We start from the raw sequence: 14,062 nt of genomic DNA on the forward strand, positions 1-14,062 counted from the left end.
ATAGGAAAGGACCTGATCAGGTATGGCAAATGAGTGGCATCTCTCAAGGTTAGGTCCATGCGATCTACCTAGATCTAACTATGTATGTACATACGACCGATCGTTCATCGATCCACCTGTCTTCGTCAACATGGTGGATCCGTTGCTACCACCAAGTGGGGCCTAGGTACCTAGGTTTCATTCAGTTATAAGGCTGGCTTGTTTGCGCAGAGGAATTGGGACGACAGACCAACAACAAGTTCCTTCAACATTCACAATGAAGTTCGCTACCGCTCTCGCATCCATCTGCTTCACCCTTGCTGCGGCCCTGCCTGCGCAGGTCGAGGAGCGCCAGGCATACGTTCCTTGCCCGGCCGGCATCTACTCTAACGCCCGATGCTGCGACAGAGATGCCTTCGGGATCCCTCGCATCGGCTGCTCCACCCGTAAGTGGGAGAACGAGCCACTCTTATCGCTAATGCTAACCCCCAATTGCAGCGTCGGACACGCCTACCAATGCGGCCAACTTCAGGGACATATGTGCCGAGAAAGGGGAGGTTGCCAGTTGCTGTGTGACCCCACTGTTCGTAAGTGCCACGCCCTCGTATTCGCTGTAACATGATTAGGTACTGACCTTTGCAGCCGGGCTCAGAGGTTGTCTGCGACGAAGCGCCCGGTGTGTAGGGGCAGCAGTAGAAGGTGCAGGAATTTGGGGTTTCCAGTCTCACGCAGTCTGCTAAATTTCGCGACGCGAAAGTACCAGATGTAGATAGGAATACAAGCTTTCTACGCTCGAAATGATCAATGGCAGGCCTTAATGTCGGGTGCTTGCGCCACACAGTTCCGAGCATCCCGCGGTTCTGGGCCGCTAGAGTCATTATAAGTTTATAACAGTCCACATGGCCGCCGGCCCTTTCTCTGTCCGCAACACCAACCGTTCTCCGTTCAAGTCGGCACGGCGACATCCTTTCCTCCGAACCCCGGACGGGTCCCTCGCGAATGGCAGCGGTATGCTCGGTGCAGTTTCCGACGTTCGTTGGTTGTTGAAAGTGCCTTGGAAGGGAGGAGGCCCGGTCAATCCTCGTACAGGTCGGGCTCATTGTCGATCTGGATAGAGTGAATCTGATGGTGCACCATGTACTTTTGCGTCAGGAAAGAACTTCGTAAGCCGCCAAGAGCTAGGGCCGATAGTGGTGTAGCCGATGCACCGGTAGTTGTCCTGCCCAGCAACGAGCAAAGCAGGCTCACTTTGTTCTAGCATGTACCATCCGTGGTCTAGTGATGTGTTCCCTGATTATTCGTCAGTACCTTCTCCTATCCAAGTATCGTCGTGCCTGTGAAGGTCCACCTTGGTTAAGTGCCAGGAACTCGGTCACTTCCTCGTGGCTCACCCCTTGACTCTAGGAGCCTTCGTACACGCACCTTGTTAAGTACCCGACGTGGTTCACAGTCGGTTTGGCATTCTTGAAGTAGGTTCCTAATCTGGTCATGGTTTCCGTGATACCTCGTTAGATATACAATCCCGGAGATGACCGAGCGTGCCTAAGGTACCCCCGAGGTTCCTCTTCCCCCGTATACCACGTTCATCTCCGAGAGCTGCCCGAGAGCCTTCCTGGGGGACGTCGGGGAAGCGTTCGGTTGGGGTGCCGGAGAGGCGGTCGAGGCCGAGCGTGTATTCTGTATTTGTGGTCGTTGCAAGGGCAGGGTGTCTCGCTTGGCCAGGCTATTGGGGAGAATAAACGGGCGCTCTTCCGACCGTCCCCAAGGTCGCGGTTCGTAACATGATAGATGTAGTATTTCTAACTCTAACCCTAACTAACTCTCAGTACCTGAATGAAAAACGAATCGTCTTGCCAATCATTGCTCGGTTTCTCAACCAACTTGCATTCAGATTGTTATGGACCAGTCGGCATCTTCTTTGGTTCGATGCCCCCCCCTGTCTTCGGAATGCAGCCCCCCAAGGCCGGATCGTGCGCGGCCCACAATTCAGCTTGGCCGGCGCGGCTGAAAGCAACGGAGGCGCGTAAGGGGCTCGTCCGGGACGAGATTGGCACAATCTGGAAACTTCATCCCTCAATTACTATGTGAACAGCAGAGGAATCGGGCGGTATTCAACAACCCTCGAAGCTACCGCTGCGGTCCGATATCTTGTTTGAGCCACTATCAAATCGGCCCAACTCCGACAACAAGTACACGCCATCCATAGATTGTCCTGCGCAGAAGGAAGGTTCAGGCTCACTGTCCAGCCTCAGCCGCACCATGAACTTCCTATCCTCCTCCAAACCACCACCCCTCCCAAACCGCGACTTCCACTTCATCCCCATCCCGGACACCCCCGCCAACCCACCCCCCCTCACCCTCACCCACACCTCCACCTGGACCTACTGCGGCCCGCTCCTCCCGCTCAGCAATCCCCCCTCACCAACGACCGACCTCCCACCCATCTTCCACGCCTGGTGCGCCCACACCCTCACCCCGATCTCGGCCCCGCACCTCCTCCCCCGCCTCACCACCCTCCTGCGCGCGGTGCACACCTTCCTCCGCCAACACGCCCGCCAGCACTACTGGCTGACGATCCGCGCCTCCCAGCCCACGGGGGACTTTGACACGCCGCGCTGGCACGCCGATGACGATTTCTTCGACCCGGCGCGCAGCGACGCCGCGCGCGGGTGCTGGAAGCTGTGCGCCACGCTGCAGGGTCCCGGCACGCTGTTCGCGGTGGACGGGCGCGGGGCGAGGAGGGTGTTGAGGGGGGTGAAGGAGAGGGTTAGGAGGGCGGAGAGGGGGAGGGAGCATGTTTGTTGCGGGGTGAGGTGTGTGGCGTGCGGGCGGACGAGTGAGGTTGTGCGGGAGGAGGTGAGGGTGGGGTTGGAGGGGCGGGAGGTGGTGCAGCCGCGGGAGGGGGAGATGGTGTTTTTTCGGCTGGGGGGGAGGGAGGGCGCGGTGCATTCCGAGCCGAGGATTGGGTGTGATCGGGTGTTTGTGAATGTGGTGCCGGGGACGGAGGAGGAGTTGAGGGGGTTGATGGGGAGGTGGGGGATGGAGTTTCCGAGGAGTTGGAGCTTGGGGGTGCCGACGGTGGTGGATGGGGGTGGGGAGGAGGGTGAGATGGCGGATAAGCTGTAAATGATGGGACTCGGCTCCCAAGCTGTACTCGTAGGATGGTACCGAGAAAACAGGACGGTATGAACTGGAGGACCACGACCAGGAACCGCGTGCCTACCCGATCCGTGGTCCTCGTTGGAAATTCACTACATAAACCTTCCCCATGTTGCATGGGCAGTATTTCCCCTTATCGCCTTTTACAGAGTTACCTCTCGCCGCAAGCCAACCCGCGGGTTATTGCTACCTACCTACCTACCTAGGTAGGTAGGTAGCTACACCTTAGGTACCACCTACCCACATTGCGCATGCGCGAATAAAGAAGGGTAGCAAGAAACCAGGCAGTGATGCAAGACCCGACGCATCGATGCCACGGCTGATCTTGGTAATGAATAAAACAAGAAAAGGGGATGGGGAACGCCCGGAACGGTGTGATTTTAGAATCATTTGACGATGGGTGTGCATTTTGCCCACAACGCCCCAGGCTTTCACGGGCTACATATGCGTCTATATGGACGCATTCACAACTGGGGGGCCTGTGCTGTCAATCAGCGAAGGAATACAGGAATGACGTTCCAAATCCCTAATTCCACCAGGATCAGGGTCGAAACGGCCAAGGCCGAACGGATGAAACCAGCTGAGAGGTCATTGGGTCGAGGCCACTGGCCGGGCTATCGTCTGAGCTCTGCGGCGCATGCTGGTATGTCGCTGCAATGATTTTTGTAAATGGAATGCAATGAGTGCGGCGCGCCTTGGCCAACGGCAACGAGGCCAGCCGTCTAACGTGGAGATAACGGACGACCCAGCCGCATGGTAAGCTGGGATGGAGGATGAGGTTAGAAACAAAGGAGCAAAGAGATCCTTCACAGTCATTTCTCACGTGGTATTGAGGGCGACGCTGAGAAGGAAGGACGTGGAAACATAATCCTTCCAGGTTAAAGCTCAGGTCATACGCGTCTGGTACCTGAATCCGTATTCGTATACCGCCGATGATTGTATGTGGATCACTGTGCGACACAAACTGGAGACTTTTTAAACATCGACCAGTTCAACAGCAAATAGACCACTACACCGAGCCGATGCAAGACACTGTTAGCTTAATAATGGATTATACCATGTATTCTAAAGCTTGAGACCCCTAGATGAGACCAAGGTGCGTATTTAGATGACTGGGTCTTTGCCGTGGACTTGGTCATAGGGATAGGCCGGCCACGGCTCGGTAGTGGTATGGGCCGGATGGCGTCCGAGTCGTCTCACCTTCCGCCGCGAGGTCATGCAGGGGGAGGGTTGGTTGTGTTGGGCCAAGGTAAAGGGCTCCACGCGAGGGCTTCCTGAATGCTACATATTGGGTGCCTTGGGAATGAAATGGGACACGCTATCGAACAATCTACTTTTTACACCAGCATTGCCTAGTAAAGCACCCGTCCGAAGATCAGGCCTTTGAATCCTAACAATCCGAATCACCATTTATCTCTGCGCAACCTAACAATGGATCCGAACAGGAACCCTCAACGACCCTCCGGTACAAACACCAACAAGCCTCCCGTAACCAAGACGACTCCCGCCCAAGCCAAGCGGACTATACGCGCCGCCGCCACCAATACCCCTACCGCTACCAGTTCGACCAAACCCAGCTCCACTTCTACCACCGGTAACCCAACCGCTGTGAGCAAACCTGTACCCGCGCGTCCCACCACTACAGCGACCAATAATGCCCAGACTTCTGGTCGTGGCACCGGCGCAGGCGCCCAAGGACCACCCAGAGCCCAGCCCGCCGCGGCGGCTGTAAACAAAAACACCAACGCAACCGGAAATTCGGGCCAGACGAAGCCGACTACGGGGACGGCTGCTCCAAAGAAGGCCCCGACTTTCGCCGACGAGCGTCGTATCCTCGAGCTCGCCGTGCAGCGTGCCGTCCTCGCCACCAAGACGGTCCTCAACGCACCCAACCAGTTCAAGAACAGCGGCGCGGGGACTGGGCCCATCAGCCAGGTACAGCATGCTCCGGCTGGCAAGAAGTCCGCGACTGCCGGCAAGAACACCAGCTCGCTGGCCAAGGATGACAAGTCCCCCGTCACCATCGCCGACTTTGCCGCGCAGGCCTTGATCATCTCTGGCTTCTGCAAGGCCTTCCCCAACTATGGCGTCCTCGGCGAAGAGAACGCTGACGAGCTTCGCAAGCCCGAGAACGCGGAGATGGTGGGGAAGATATGGGAACTTGTCAAAAACACAAAGTTGACGGACCCCGCGTGCGAGCGCCTGCTCGGGAAGCCAACGAGCCTCGAAGACATGGTGGACACGATCGACCGTGGTGGAAGCGTCTCCAGCGCCGAACCAGGAAAGATATATCTCATCATGGACCCCGTCGATGGGACGTCCGCGTTCATGAAGCTTGGCCAGTACGTCGTCGCGACGGGACTCGTTCGGGACGGACGGGAGATCATGGGCGTGTCAGCCGGGCCGAACATCAACTTCACCAAAGTGGTCATAGATGGCGCAAGGATTGGAGAGTACGACGTCGAACCATTGAATCTAGGGACGATGATTTCCGCCGTGAAGGGGCATGGGGCAATTGCCCGGCCCATTGGCCGAGGAGATCTGTTGCCGCCAGTTCCTCTCAACCGCGCATCGCAACCCGCGCCCAAGATCGACCAGAGGCAGGCCGGTCCGAGCAAGTTTTCCGGCCTACAGTTCGTGGACTCTGAGAAGAGCCCAAAGACCCTATCGGATAAGGTCAAGCTCTTTGCAGGCCCCAACTACAAGAATGCGATACAGCTGTACTCTTCACACGCTCGCTACATGGCCATGGCCCTGGGTGACCGCAGCTACGTCCAGATTCGCTGGCCCAACGCTCCCAAGGCAAAGTGGTCTATCTGGGACCATGTCGGCACACCCTTGATCTACACGGAATCTGGTCCAGGAAAGGTTACCGATATGCACGGGAAGGCCTTGCGGTACGATGAGGGTAGGGACATGAAGAGCCATTGGGGCGTGATCACCGCCGACGCGGCAATTCACAAAGAGATTGTGGACATGGTGAAGAGCATGCTTGGTAGGTAAGCTACCTAAGTAAGTAAAGGTGACATTTTTCCGGAGGCAGGCGTTTTAGGGGGAGCGAAAAGCTACTGGCTGGCCCAATAGGTAGAGAATAGAAACATTCACAGGCTGCCTATTCCGAATACCGAGCGTGTGGTCAAACCTCGGCAGTCTATGGGAGCCCATCCCCTGCCCCTGCCCCTGCCCCTGACATCACCCTCCAAAAAGGACCCCACTACAGATGGAACTTTGTTTGATAGTATTATCACCAAGCCATACCAAAGACTGTTTCCCTATCCTAAGTCGGTACAGGCGGACCAGTCGAGATGGTAGTCACGGGCCCAGCAATACCAATACAGTAGTAGTAACCCAGCCACAACCCTCCACAATCAGTCCCAAGCACAGGGTTCCAGGCGTAGAAGTCACTGCCCGTAATGTTAGCACGTCTTCCCGAAGGTTTCTCAGGCTTCAGGACGCTTACTTCAAATCAATACCCGCCGCGTTCGCGATGGCCCAACACCCATCGTTGTCTTGGGCGAAGTAAAATCGGCGACACTCGGAGGTCATGCCGTCCTGACGTTACGTTAGAGCCCCATGGCTGAACATTCAGGGCAGGGCGGAGGTTACACTCACCCGGGTTGGCGTCGGAGTGGTTATGGGCTCACTCCCTGCTGACGTGGTCGTACTGGGTGCAGTCGACGTGATCGAGGAACCTGGAGGAGTCGTAGTACCCGTCTCAGGGGGCGAAGTCGCCGACGTGGAAGTCGAACTCGGGTCCGAGGTAATAGTCACTGCCGGCCCATCTACGGAAACGCAGACATAAAAGTCCCGTGTCAGATCACACGATGTTGTCCCCAGGGACGGGTTCCACTCCAGGAACTGCGCTTCGGTGATGCTATTTGCGTCCTCGATCGACTGACACGTATCAGTTCTTTCCACATTTGTTAGCCTCTGGTCAATTTAACTAAGACGGGCCAGGGGCAACAGGGGTAACAACTCACGGCCCAACAAGCCATAGCCGTGCGCAGTCTTCCGTCATGCCATCCTGCGTCGGCGTGGCATCCGGGATGTCGGTCGTCTGCACCGGTTCCGAGCGCGTGGTCGGCGTTCCCGGGATCCCGACGCAGTACCACCAACCGTCCACCAGGTTGGTGCAACCTGACCCGACGTTGGAGTTCCAGGAGATGAAGTCCGCTTCCGAAAAGGTGCCGAACATGGCGGAGATCTCGGTGCATGATTCACCGTCCCGCTGATACCACCGCTTGCAGGTGCCGACTTGGTTGGGCGGCAAAGGGGCTGGGGTGGCCGTGACGGTGGGCGGCATCGCGGTGATTCCCTCGGGGCCGACGACGCAGTACCAGTAGTTTTCCCAGAGGCCGTTGCAGTCGCCGTTTAGGCTCGGATTCCAGGTAAAGAAGTCGGTTTCGGTTAGCAGCGTGCCGTCAACCATTGCGCGGCAGGTATCTCCCTGGGGTTTCATTAGACCAACTCTCCACCGGCCGCATTAAAATCGGCGAAAGAAATCCGGGAAAAGAGAAACAATGCAAGAGAGGAGAACGAAAACCTACAGCTTTAGCCTGGTAAAACGACTTGCAGCCGCTGATAAGACCTTCGAGAGTGGGAGACGCGGTGAAGCTAGAATCGATCGGAGAGACCGCTGTGGGCGTGTAGTTTGCGGTGATCGTCGGGATATCCACGTTTCCTGCCGTTGTCGTCCACCCAATGTCGATGTTGGATGCAGGGCGGACGCTAATACAAACCCACCAGCCGTCGTAGAGCCCCGAACAATCCGCACCGAGGGCCGGGTTCCACTCAAGTCTAGTAATGGGAGTTAAGAATGTGGCTCTCTGTGCCCAAGGGGCGAGCGACGGCTTACAGGTTTGCCATGGTGAGCCATGAGTTACTGGCGACGATGCTGTCACACGTGTCCCAGGCCGTGGTCAAGCGCCAGTCATCGCAATCTGCTGGTTGTCCTTCCTGCGTTTTGCTGGGAGGAAACTCCTGCAAAGTAGTCGTGGGTGTAATGGTGTAACTGGTGATGGGATGCAACGGGGTGTACGGTTCCGTGCTGGTGCTAGTTGAACTAGACTCAGTTTCGGATGCTGTCTCAGACGAAGACGTGCTGTCGCTAGTGCTGGTATCGGTGGTACTGGTGCTGCAAATCTCGGTACAGGTGACCGGTGTAGGGCTCAAACTGCTGGGAGGCGGTGGCCCAACGCCGACGCAGTACGCATAACCAGGCCAGAAGTTGGTTCCACAATCGTCGGCGATGTCTGGGTTCCACTCATAGAACTGCTCGACCGTGATGTCGTACGCTTGGGAAATGGACCAGCAACCATCGTCGTCAACAACTGTGTGGTAGGCATTGCAGTTGGGCGCGATGTTGGCGAAAGTCGGCCCATTAGGTGTTGAATCCTGCGCCTGAATAGCCGGCAGCGTTAGTAGGCCGAGGGCTCCCCTGAGATTGAAAGGAGGGAACATCTTCAAGAACGAGTGTGAGGCCAACCTGGGGAGACCTGGAGAAACGACGGAACGAGAAGGAGAAGGCTCGTCGTAAAGAAGCGGAATGAACGGGGACTGTGGAAGCAAAGCCGGGCGGTCTACACATCCGAGGCCTTGGAGTCTGCCAAAGCTCGTAGTGTCTGCCTCAGGGGTCTTAGTCACATAACTTCGAGCTTAGACCCATGTAGGGACTGATATTTGCTTGGTGGGGGGTCAGGCGAGCAATATTCTCAACGCCATCGTGATATTGGATCTCATGGACAACGATGCAAAAGCTCCTTGCATCTGTAGGACTAAAGTTCATACTGTGTAAGATATTTTGGGTCAATAGCTGCCAACCTGAGTAAGCCCAATTCCCATTAGGACCCTTTTGACAGTTCTGTCCTGCCCTATAATCGGCCAAAGTCATTGCTAGCGGATACAATATTAACGCAAGGGTCCTCATTGTATGCTCACGAGTCACGTCTCGGTGGGGCCGCTCGCGATTCAGCTACTTGAACGTCGGGTTACATTGTGGCGTTGGTTCCTAAGCAAGGAGGTGTGGTGCTCAGTCAGCACATGGCGAACACAAGGGTAACATCTACACTAGACCTGAACGACCAGAAGTCGTGGAGAAATGTGGAGTAGGAAACGGGAGCCGAGTTCTTAACGTTGAGGGGCTGACTCAGAAACTATTGAAAAGGGTGCCTACTGCGACCTTAGAAGCTCGCGTGGGATACGTTAGGGCTGCGTCGAGTTAGTCCCCGAGCTACCTGGAAGCGGATCACCCACGTTGGCGGCTCGGCCCCTGAAGAAGATCGCCAAATGCAAGCTGCAAGGTGCATGTGCATGTACATGTACATGTATCTGCATGTCAATGGTCGGTCGCCCATGTGCTCCTCGACCTCTTAACCCGTGTCACCGCGGTTTACTCATCCCAACCCCATCTCGATACCACACACCAAGAACATGTCATCACTTCTTCCGGTCCACATCGGGGACAACAACATTGTTGGACAACATTCCAATAGTCTTCTGGAGATAAGCTCCATTCTTAGGGTTAGGGGTCTCAGTTCGGCTTACCCCTTTTTCGCGAACGCATAGAATACTTTGACGAGTCGAATATCCCCTCCCTTACAGAATCTCAAGTTTTACTAGCATCCCGCCTCTCGGTTGCCTTCCAACTTCCCTATCCCAAACTTTGTGTCTCCTCTTTGAAGAGGAAGGGGACTCTACCAAGTCTCGCACAGCCAGCTCGGCACGGTTTTATCATGCTCACCAAACTAGCAGTGCTCCTCTTTGGGGGTCTTCTCCTCCTGCTCGTGCAACCTATTTTCACTCAGAGTACGCCTGATTACACCTGCTCGCCTACCAAGCCATGCACGCTCGGCTGCTGTGGTCCAATGTCTGTGTCCCCTTAGCTCGTTCCCTTTCCATGACCACCAACTGACGCTATGAGTAGCGACCAAACCACTGGGACAGGGATTTGTGGGATGGGGCCAACCTTTTGTGCCGCGGGGAACTGCACGAGCGAGTGCAACGCCAAATCTGAGTGTGATCCGGGTTGGGGGCTTGAGTGGTCGCAAGCAACGAATTGTCCGCTCAATGTCTGCTGCTCCAAGTTCGGGTTTTGCGGGACCTCTGCGGACTTTTGTGATGGCAAGACCGTTTCTTCGCCGGAGTGTCCGGGCGGGAAGAGCGCCGACGAGCGCACAATTGGGTATTATGAAGGGTGGAACCTGGGAAGGTCGTGTGGACGTGAGTTGAACGCTAGCTTCTGTCCGGAATGTCCGCTAACGAGAGGCACAGGCATGGCCCCGGAGGATATCCCTCTGGGATACTACACGCACATAAACTTTGCTTTTGCGTTAGTCAATCCGACGACGTTCCACATAGAAGATATGGGTCCAGACACGGCGGCGCTGTACGACCGAGTGTCAGCTCTCAAGTCAAAGGATCCTGATCTCAAGGTTTGGATCGGTAAGGATCTCGGTTACCGGTAAACTCAGCAAGACGAACACTGACGTATCCTAGCTGTTGGCGGATGGGCCATGAACGACCCGGGCCCGTACCGTACCACCTTCTCGGACTTGGCCAAGTCGACAGCTGCTCAAGACGCCTTCTTCGAGTCTCTCATCACTTTTATGAGGCGTCATAACTTCGACGGCGTTGATCTTGATTGGGAGTATCCCGTGGCTGATGATCGCGGTGGCATCCCTGAGGATTACGACAACTTTATCACTCTGGTTCGGCGTTTGCGCGAGCGTCTGAATCGGACGGGGCGTGATTATGGCATCACCCTCACTTTGGTAAGTGGAGCAATCATCAAACCGAGCGTATCCATGAGGATAGCCTTCTGACGACTTTTCTGTTCCAGCCCGCCTCATACTGGTATCTCCGCGGCTTCAACCTACAAGACCTAGAGCCGTGGCTCGATTGGTTCAATGTCATGACTTACGACATCCGTAAGTTGGGCGTTGCGCTCCCTTTTACCCCGTGTCAATATGTTGACGTTATACGGTTGTATTGCAGACGGAACCTGGGATAGCACCGTCAAAGCCATCGGTCCCTACGCCTACGCCCACACCAACATGACAGAGATTCAGCAAGCACTCGAACTCCTCTGGCGTAACAACATTAATCCCGGTCGCGTCGTCCTCGGTCTAGGCTTCTATGGCCGCAGTTTCACTATGAAGTCGCCTGACTGCATGCACTCAGGTTGTGAGTTCACTGATGGTGCCCGTGGAGGCGAGTGCACTGGCACGCCAGGCGTGCTGTCTGCGGCCGAGATCAACGCGATCATTGCCAATGGCGCCACTGTCACGACGGATGAAGTGGCTGGGGTTCAGATTGTGACGTGGGATAGCAACCAGTGGGTCAGTTACGATGATGCGGCAACACTCAAAACCAAGTTGGATTATGCAAATTTGAGGTGTCTTGGAGGGTGAGTTACCTATCCTCGAGAAACTTCACACCTGCCGCTGACTTGAAGACAGAACAATGGTTTGGGCCATTGACCTCGACGATGGGACGTTAATTAACGCGCTTGGATCCGATCTTTCGAGACCCAAGAACGAGTTAACGAAACGCCCCCCCAGTATCCCCGATTTTGAAACCGAGTGGGATGAGCTTTAAGCGGTTGGGGTGGTTTGGGACGCATGAGATGTATTTAAGAGGTGCCTTTGACAGGTTCACTGCACATGCAATGTTCAAGTTCCTTGATGAGTTCGTACAAAACGGGGGCAATCAGCTCCCTTGTGATGATGTGGAGAATTAGATACCTACCAATGTAGAAGGATAACATTCCCTAGCCTCTAGATTCATGCCCAAGTCCAGGCCCCAACGGTTGGAAAAAGCACACGCAATCATGGCACTCAACCCGCTAAATAGAAGCAACTGTGGTGGAGAGCGCTGCTCATACCGTCCCAAACCCCAACTCTTGGGGATTCACACCTTTCCGTCTTCAGTCTTTTCTTGGTTTTCACGTATATTCATTGGACCCTCGCCTTCGTATTCATGTTGGCATAGTCCACCGACATATGGGAAAAGGTTCATTCAGTAGGTATGTACGGTCATAGGACTGCACCAAAAGCCAACAGAACAGCACTACCTCGCGCGTTTCCATTACTCTTCCATCGCCCTATATTTGCCATATCTTTACGTCTGTTACCAAGATTCATAACCTAAGAGGAACAGCCCGAGTCCCGGTCCTTCTTCCTGATTCCGTCAAACATATTCCTGAGCGGGTTGCTCTTGTCATTGAGGAGCTTGGCGAAGAAGCTCGTCTTGACGCCATACATCTTCTTGAGGCCGGCGATATCGCGCCTACTCGGCTTGGACACAGGATCGATCAAGTCCCCATTACGCTTCGTGAGGACGTTCAGCTTCTGACCAGATGCATCAACCCTGCCTCCAGCGTTACTGGGATCTGATGACACAGTTAGGAATTTGTTGAGCGTTCAATACCAACATCACTCACAGAGCATAATCGACTCCCAGTCCGGCTCATTCCGTTCGTCATCGATGGTGCCGGGCTCATCTGTGATGGGAACATAGTTGAAGCCGCCGGCAAACTTGGCCCTGCTGGCTTTGCTGCGGTCGCGGCAAATTTCATTCTTGTAAGCATTCTTTATGTAGTCTGGTTGGCCGTCGTAAGGGGCCATGACGGTAGCGTAGTCCCGGAGATTTGTGCAATGGAAGTTTTCCTCGCCGAAGAAGTAATTTGCACGTTCGACGCCGGTGAAAGTCTCGGACCACCATTTGGGGTTTTGATGCTCGTGGTGAAGGCCCCATGAGTGCTGTAAGTTTGGCAATCGTGGTCAGCCTTGGTCATGTCACATGGATGCCTGGCATGGTCACTTACCCCCATTTCATGCGCATAATTAGCCACTACATTGCCCATACCGATATCGATCACATCGCTAAGCGTCATCACCGGCCCGAGCTCGCTGTCAGGGCGATCGCTCTCGGGGGCGGCTTGCGGGGAGTCGACTCCCACAGTCGTGCTCATCTTGCGGTTGTTCTCCCCGGCGTACATGATGAGCAAGTGCGTTGAACGCTGGTTCCGCTCGCATCCGGCGTCATCGTCTGGCAGTATGTTGAACCGGAATTTCCCGTTATTGTCCTCCAAGCCCGCTTGACGCCATAGCTCACGTGCTGTGATGAGGTTGTCGTATAATATTTGCCGGGTGGGTTTGTTGACCCCTTGATGGAGATGGCTTCGCTGCTCAAAACACGCATCGATGTTGCCGTTGGGCCAGAGACGGGGATACGCGCCGGTGGTGGCCGGGTTGCTGAGGCCGAAGAAGCGCTTCTGGTGAGCCTGGTGATGAGACGAGACATTGGTTCCGTTGAAATAGATGTTGTTGACGCCGGACAGATCCCGAGAGGCGATGGCCGCTTTGGCGTAGTGAATGGGAGGCTCCCACGCACGGTTTCCCGCGTCGACGGCGGTCACAGCGAGAAGGGAGAGGATCGTGGTCTTCGAGAACAACATTCTCGAAATCAGGAGGCAAAAGTTTGAGAAGCCGGGACGACAGGAGCCGATGAGCTCGCCTCAGGGTCCAGAGGTTGAAGACTCTTCAACGTGCTTGCTCGAGAGTCCAATACAACTTCCCCCCTGGCCAAGTTAGTCCGTGTAACCGAATACCTTCATTTCTCTGGGTATCGCCTGACGTCCCGAGCTGACCAAAACGAGCGCGCTGAATCAGCGCACCTCCACTGCGGCTCCCGTTCTGCAGCGTGCCTTGCATTGGCGGATATCGGAGATTGATCCAAACTCGACGCCGTCACGCGACGACGACATGGAGAATAGACTAATAGTGAGTGTGCCAAACCCAATGGTATACTAATCATCGACGCAGCCGTGAGTCGCTGACTGTTGTAGCTCCATCGTGTTGCCCAAACGCGGCGCTATAATCTCACTCCCATCTCGGAGTGGAAAGATGGCGTTGCTACAATATCA

General features: G+C 55.3%; 6 protein-coding genes across 6 annotated transcripts; 4 read left to right on the plus strand and 2 right to left on the minus strand.

The window, feature by feature from the left end:
* Nucleotides 1-707, plus strand: B0H64DRAFT_403187 (magnaporin). The gene is made up of 4 exons (XM_062804287.1): nt 1-20; nt 93-425; nt 478-566; nt 622-707. The coding sequence occupies exons 2-4, from the start codon at nt 257-259 to the stop codon at nt 661-663; spliced, it is 300 nt and encodes a 99-aa protein (XP_062656462.1). The 5' UTR covers nt 1-20; nt 93-256; the 3' UTR covers nt 664-707.
* Nucleotides 708-2,022: 1,315 nt separating this feature from the next.
* B0H64DRAFT_476574 (uncharacterized protein) lies at nt 2,023-3,262 on the plus strand. The gene has a single exon (XM_062808160.1). It carries the CDS (start codon nt 2,239-2,241, stop codon nt 3,103-3,105), a length of 867 nt encoding a protein of 288 aa, XP_062656463.1. The 5' UTR covers nt 2,023-2,238; the 3' UTR covers nt 3,106-3,262.
* A 1,229-nt stretch (nt 3,263-4,491) lies between these two features.
* B0H64DRAFT_464758 (uncharacterized protein) lies at nt 4,492-6,141 on the plus strand (the record flags this gene model as incomplete). The annotated part of the gene is made up of 1 exon (XM_062807634.1): nt 4,492-6,141. The coding sequence occupies exon 1, from the start codon at nt 4,570-4,572 to the stop codon at nt 6,139-6,141; it is 1,572 nt and encodes a 523-aa protein (XP_062656464.1). The 5' UTR covers nt 4,492-4,569.
* A 453-nt stretch (nt 6,142-6,594) lies between these two features.
* Nucleotides 6,595-8,618, minus strand: B0H64DRAFT_464766 (uncharacterized protein; the record flags this gene model as incomplete). Its single annotated transcript, XM_062807635.1, has 5 exons — nt 7,994-8,618; nt 7,686-7,935; nt 7,119-7,585; nt 6,751-7,048; nt 6,595-6,690 (listed from the first exon to the last, which is right to left on the minus strand). Exons 1-5 carry the CDS (start codon nt 8,596-8,598, stop codon nt 6,595-6,597), a joined length of 1,716 nt encoding a protein of 571 aa, XP_062656465.1. The 5' UTR covers nt 8,599-8,618.
* A 1,251-nt stretch (nt 8,619-9,869) lies between these two features.
* On the plus strand, nt 9,870-11,778 carry B0H64DRAFT_425748 (glycoside hydrolase superfamily; the record flags this gene model as incomplete). The annotated part of the gene is made up of 7 exons (XM_062805698.1): nt 9,870-9,993; nt 10,081-10,356; nt 10,471-10,578; nt 10,633-10,907; nt 10,976-11,063; nt 11,131-11,542; nt 11,595-11,778. The coding sequence occupies 7 exons, from the start codon at nt 9,870-9,872 to the stop codon at nt 11,731-11,733; spliced, it is 1,422 nt and encodes a 473-aa protein (XP_062656466.1). The 3' UTR covers nt 11,734-11,778.
* A 443-nt stretch (nt 11,779-12,221) lies between these two features.
* On the minus strand, nt 12,222-13,998 carry B0H64DRAFT_434245 (uncharacterized protein). Its single transcript, XM_062806079.1, has 3 exons — nt 12,962-13,998; nt 12,578-12,896; nt 12,222-12,526 (listed from the first exon to the last, which is right to left on the minus strand). The coding sequence occupies exons 1-3, from the start codon at nt 13,592-13,594 to the stop codon at nt 12,282-12,284; spliced, it is 1,197 nt and encodes a 398-aa protein (XP_062656467.1). The 5' UTR covers nt 13,595-13,998; the 3' UTR covers nt 12,222-12,281.
* Nucleotides 13,999-14,062: the final 64 nt, after the last annotated feature.

Source organism: Chaetomium fimeti (assembly GCF_033439085.1).
Source record: "Chaetomium fimeti strain CBS 168.71 chromosome Unknown B0H64scaffold_6, whole genome shotgun sequence".
Taxonomy (NCBI): domain Eukaryota; kingdom Fungi; phylum Ascomycota; class Sordariomycetes; order Sordariales; family Chaetomiaceae; genus Chaetomium; species Chaetomium fimeti.

What these genes read in the sequence shown, in the direction of transcription:
- B0H64DRAFT_476574 (XM_062808160.1), top strand. Translation starts at nt 2,239, where the DNA reads ATGAACTTCCTATCCTCCTCCAAACCACCACCCCTCCCAAACCGCGAC.
- B0H64DRAFT_403187 (XM_062804287.1), top strand. Translation starts at nt 257, where the DNA reads ATGAAGTTCGCTACCGCTCTCGCATCCATCTGCTTCACCCTTGCTGCG. An exon ending in TCGCATCGGCTGCTCCACCC is followed by an intron (nt 426 to 477) that starts GTAAGTGGGAGA and finishes CCCCAATTGCAG; the next exon opens with CGTCGGACACGCCTACCAAT. An exon ending in GCTGTGTGACCCCACTGTTC is followed by an intron (nt 567 to 621) that starts GTAAGTGCCACG and finishes TGACCTTTGCAG; the next exon opens with CCGGGCTCAGAGGTTGTCTG.
- B0H64DRAFT_434245 (XM_062806079.1), bottom strand. Translation starts at nt 13,594, where the DNA reads ATGTTGTTCTCGAAGACCACGATCCTCTCCCTTCTCGCTGTGACCGCC. An exon ending in ATTATGCGCATGAAATGGGG is followed by an intron (nt 12,897 to 12,961) that starts GTAAGTGACCAT and finishes CCAAACTTACAG; the next exon opens with CACTCATGGGGCCTTCACCA. An exon ending in CTGGGAGTCGATTATGCTCT is followed by an intron (nt 12,527 to 12,577) that starts GTGAGTGATGTT and finishes CTGTGTCATCAG; the next exon opens with ATCCCAGTAACGCTGGAGGC.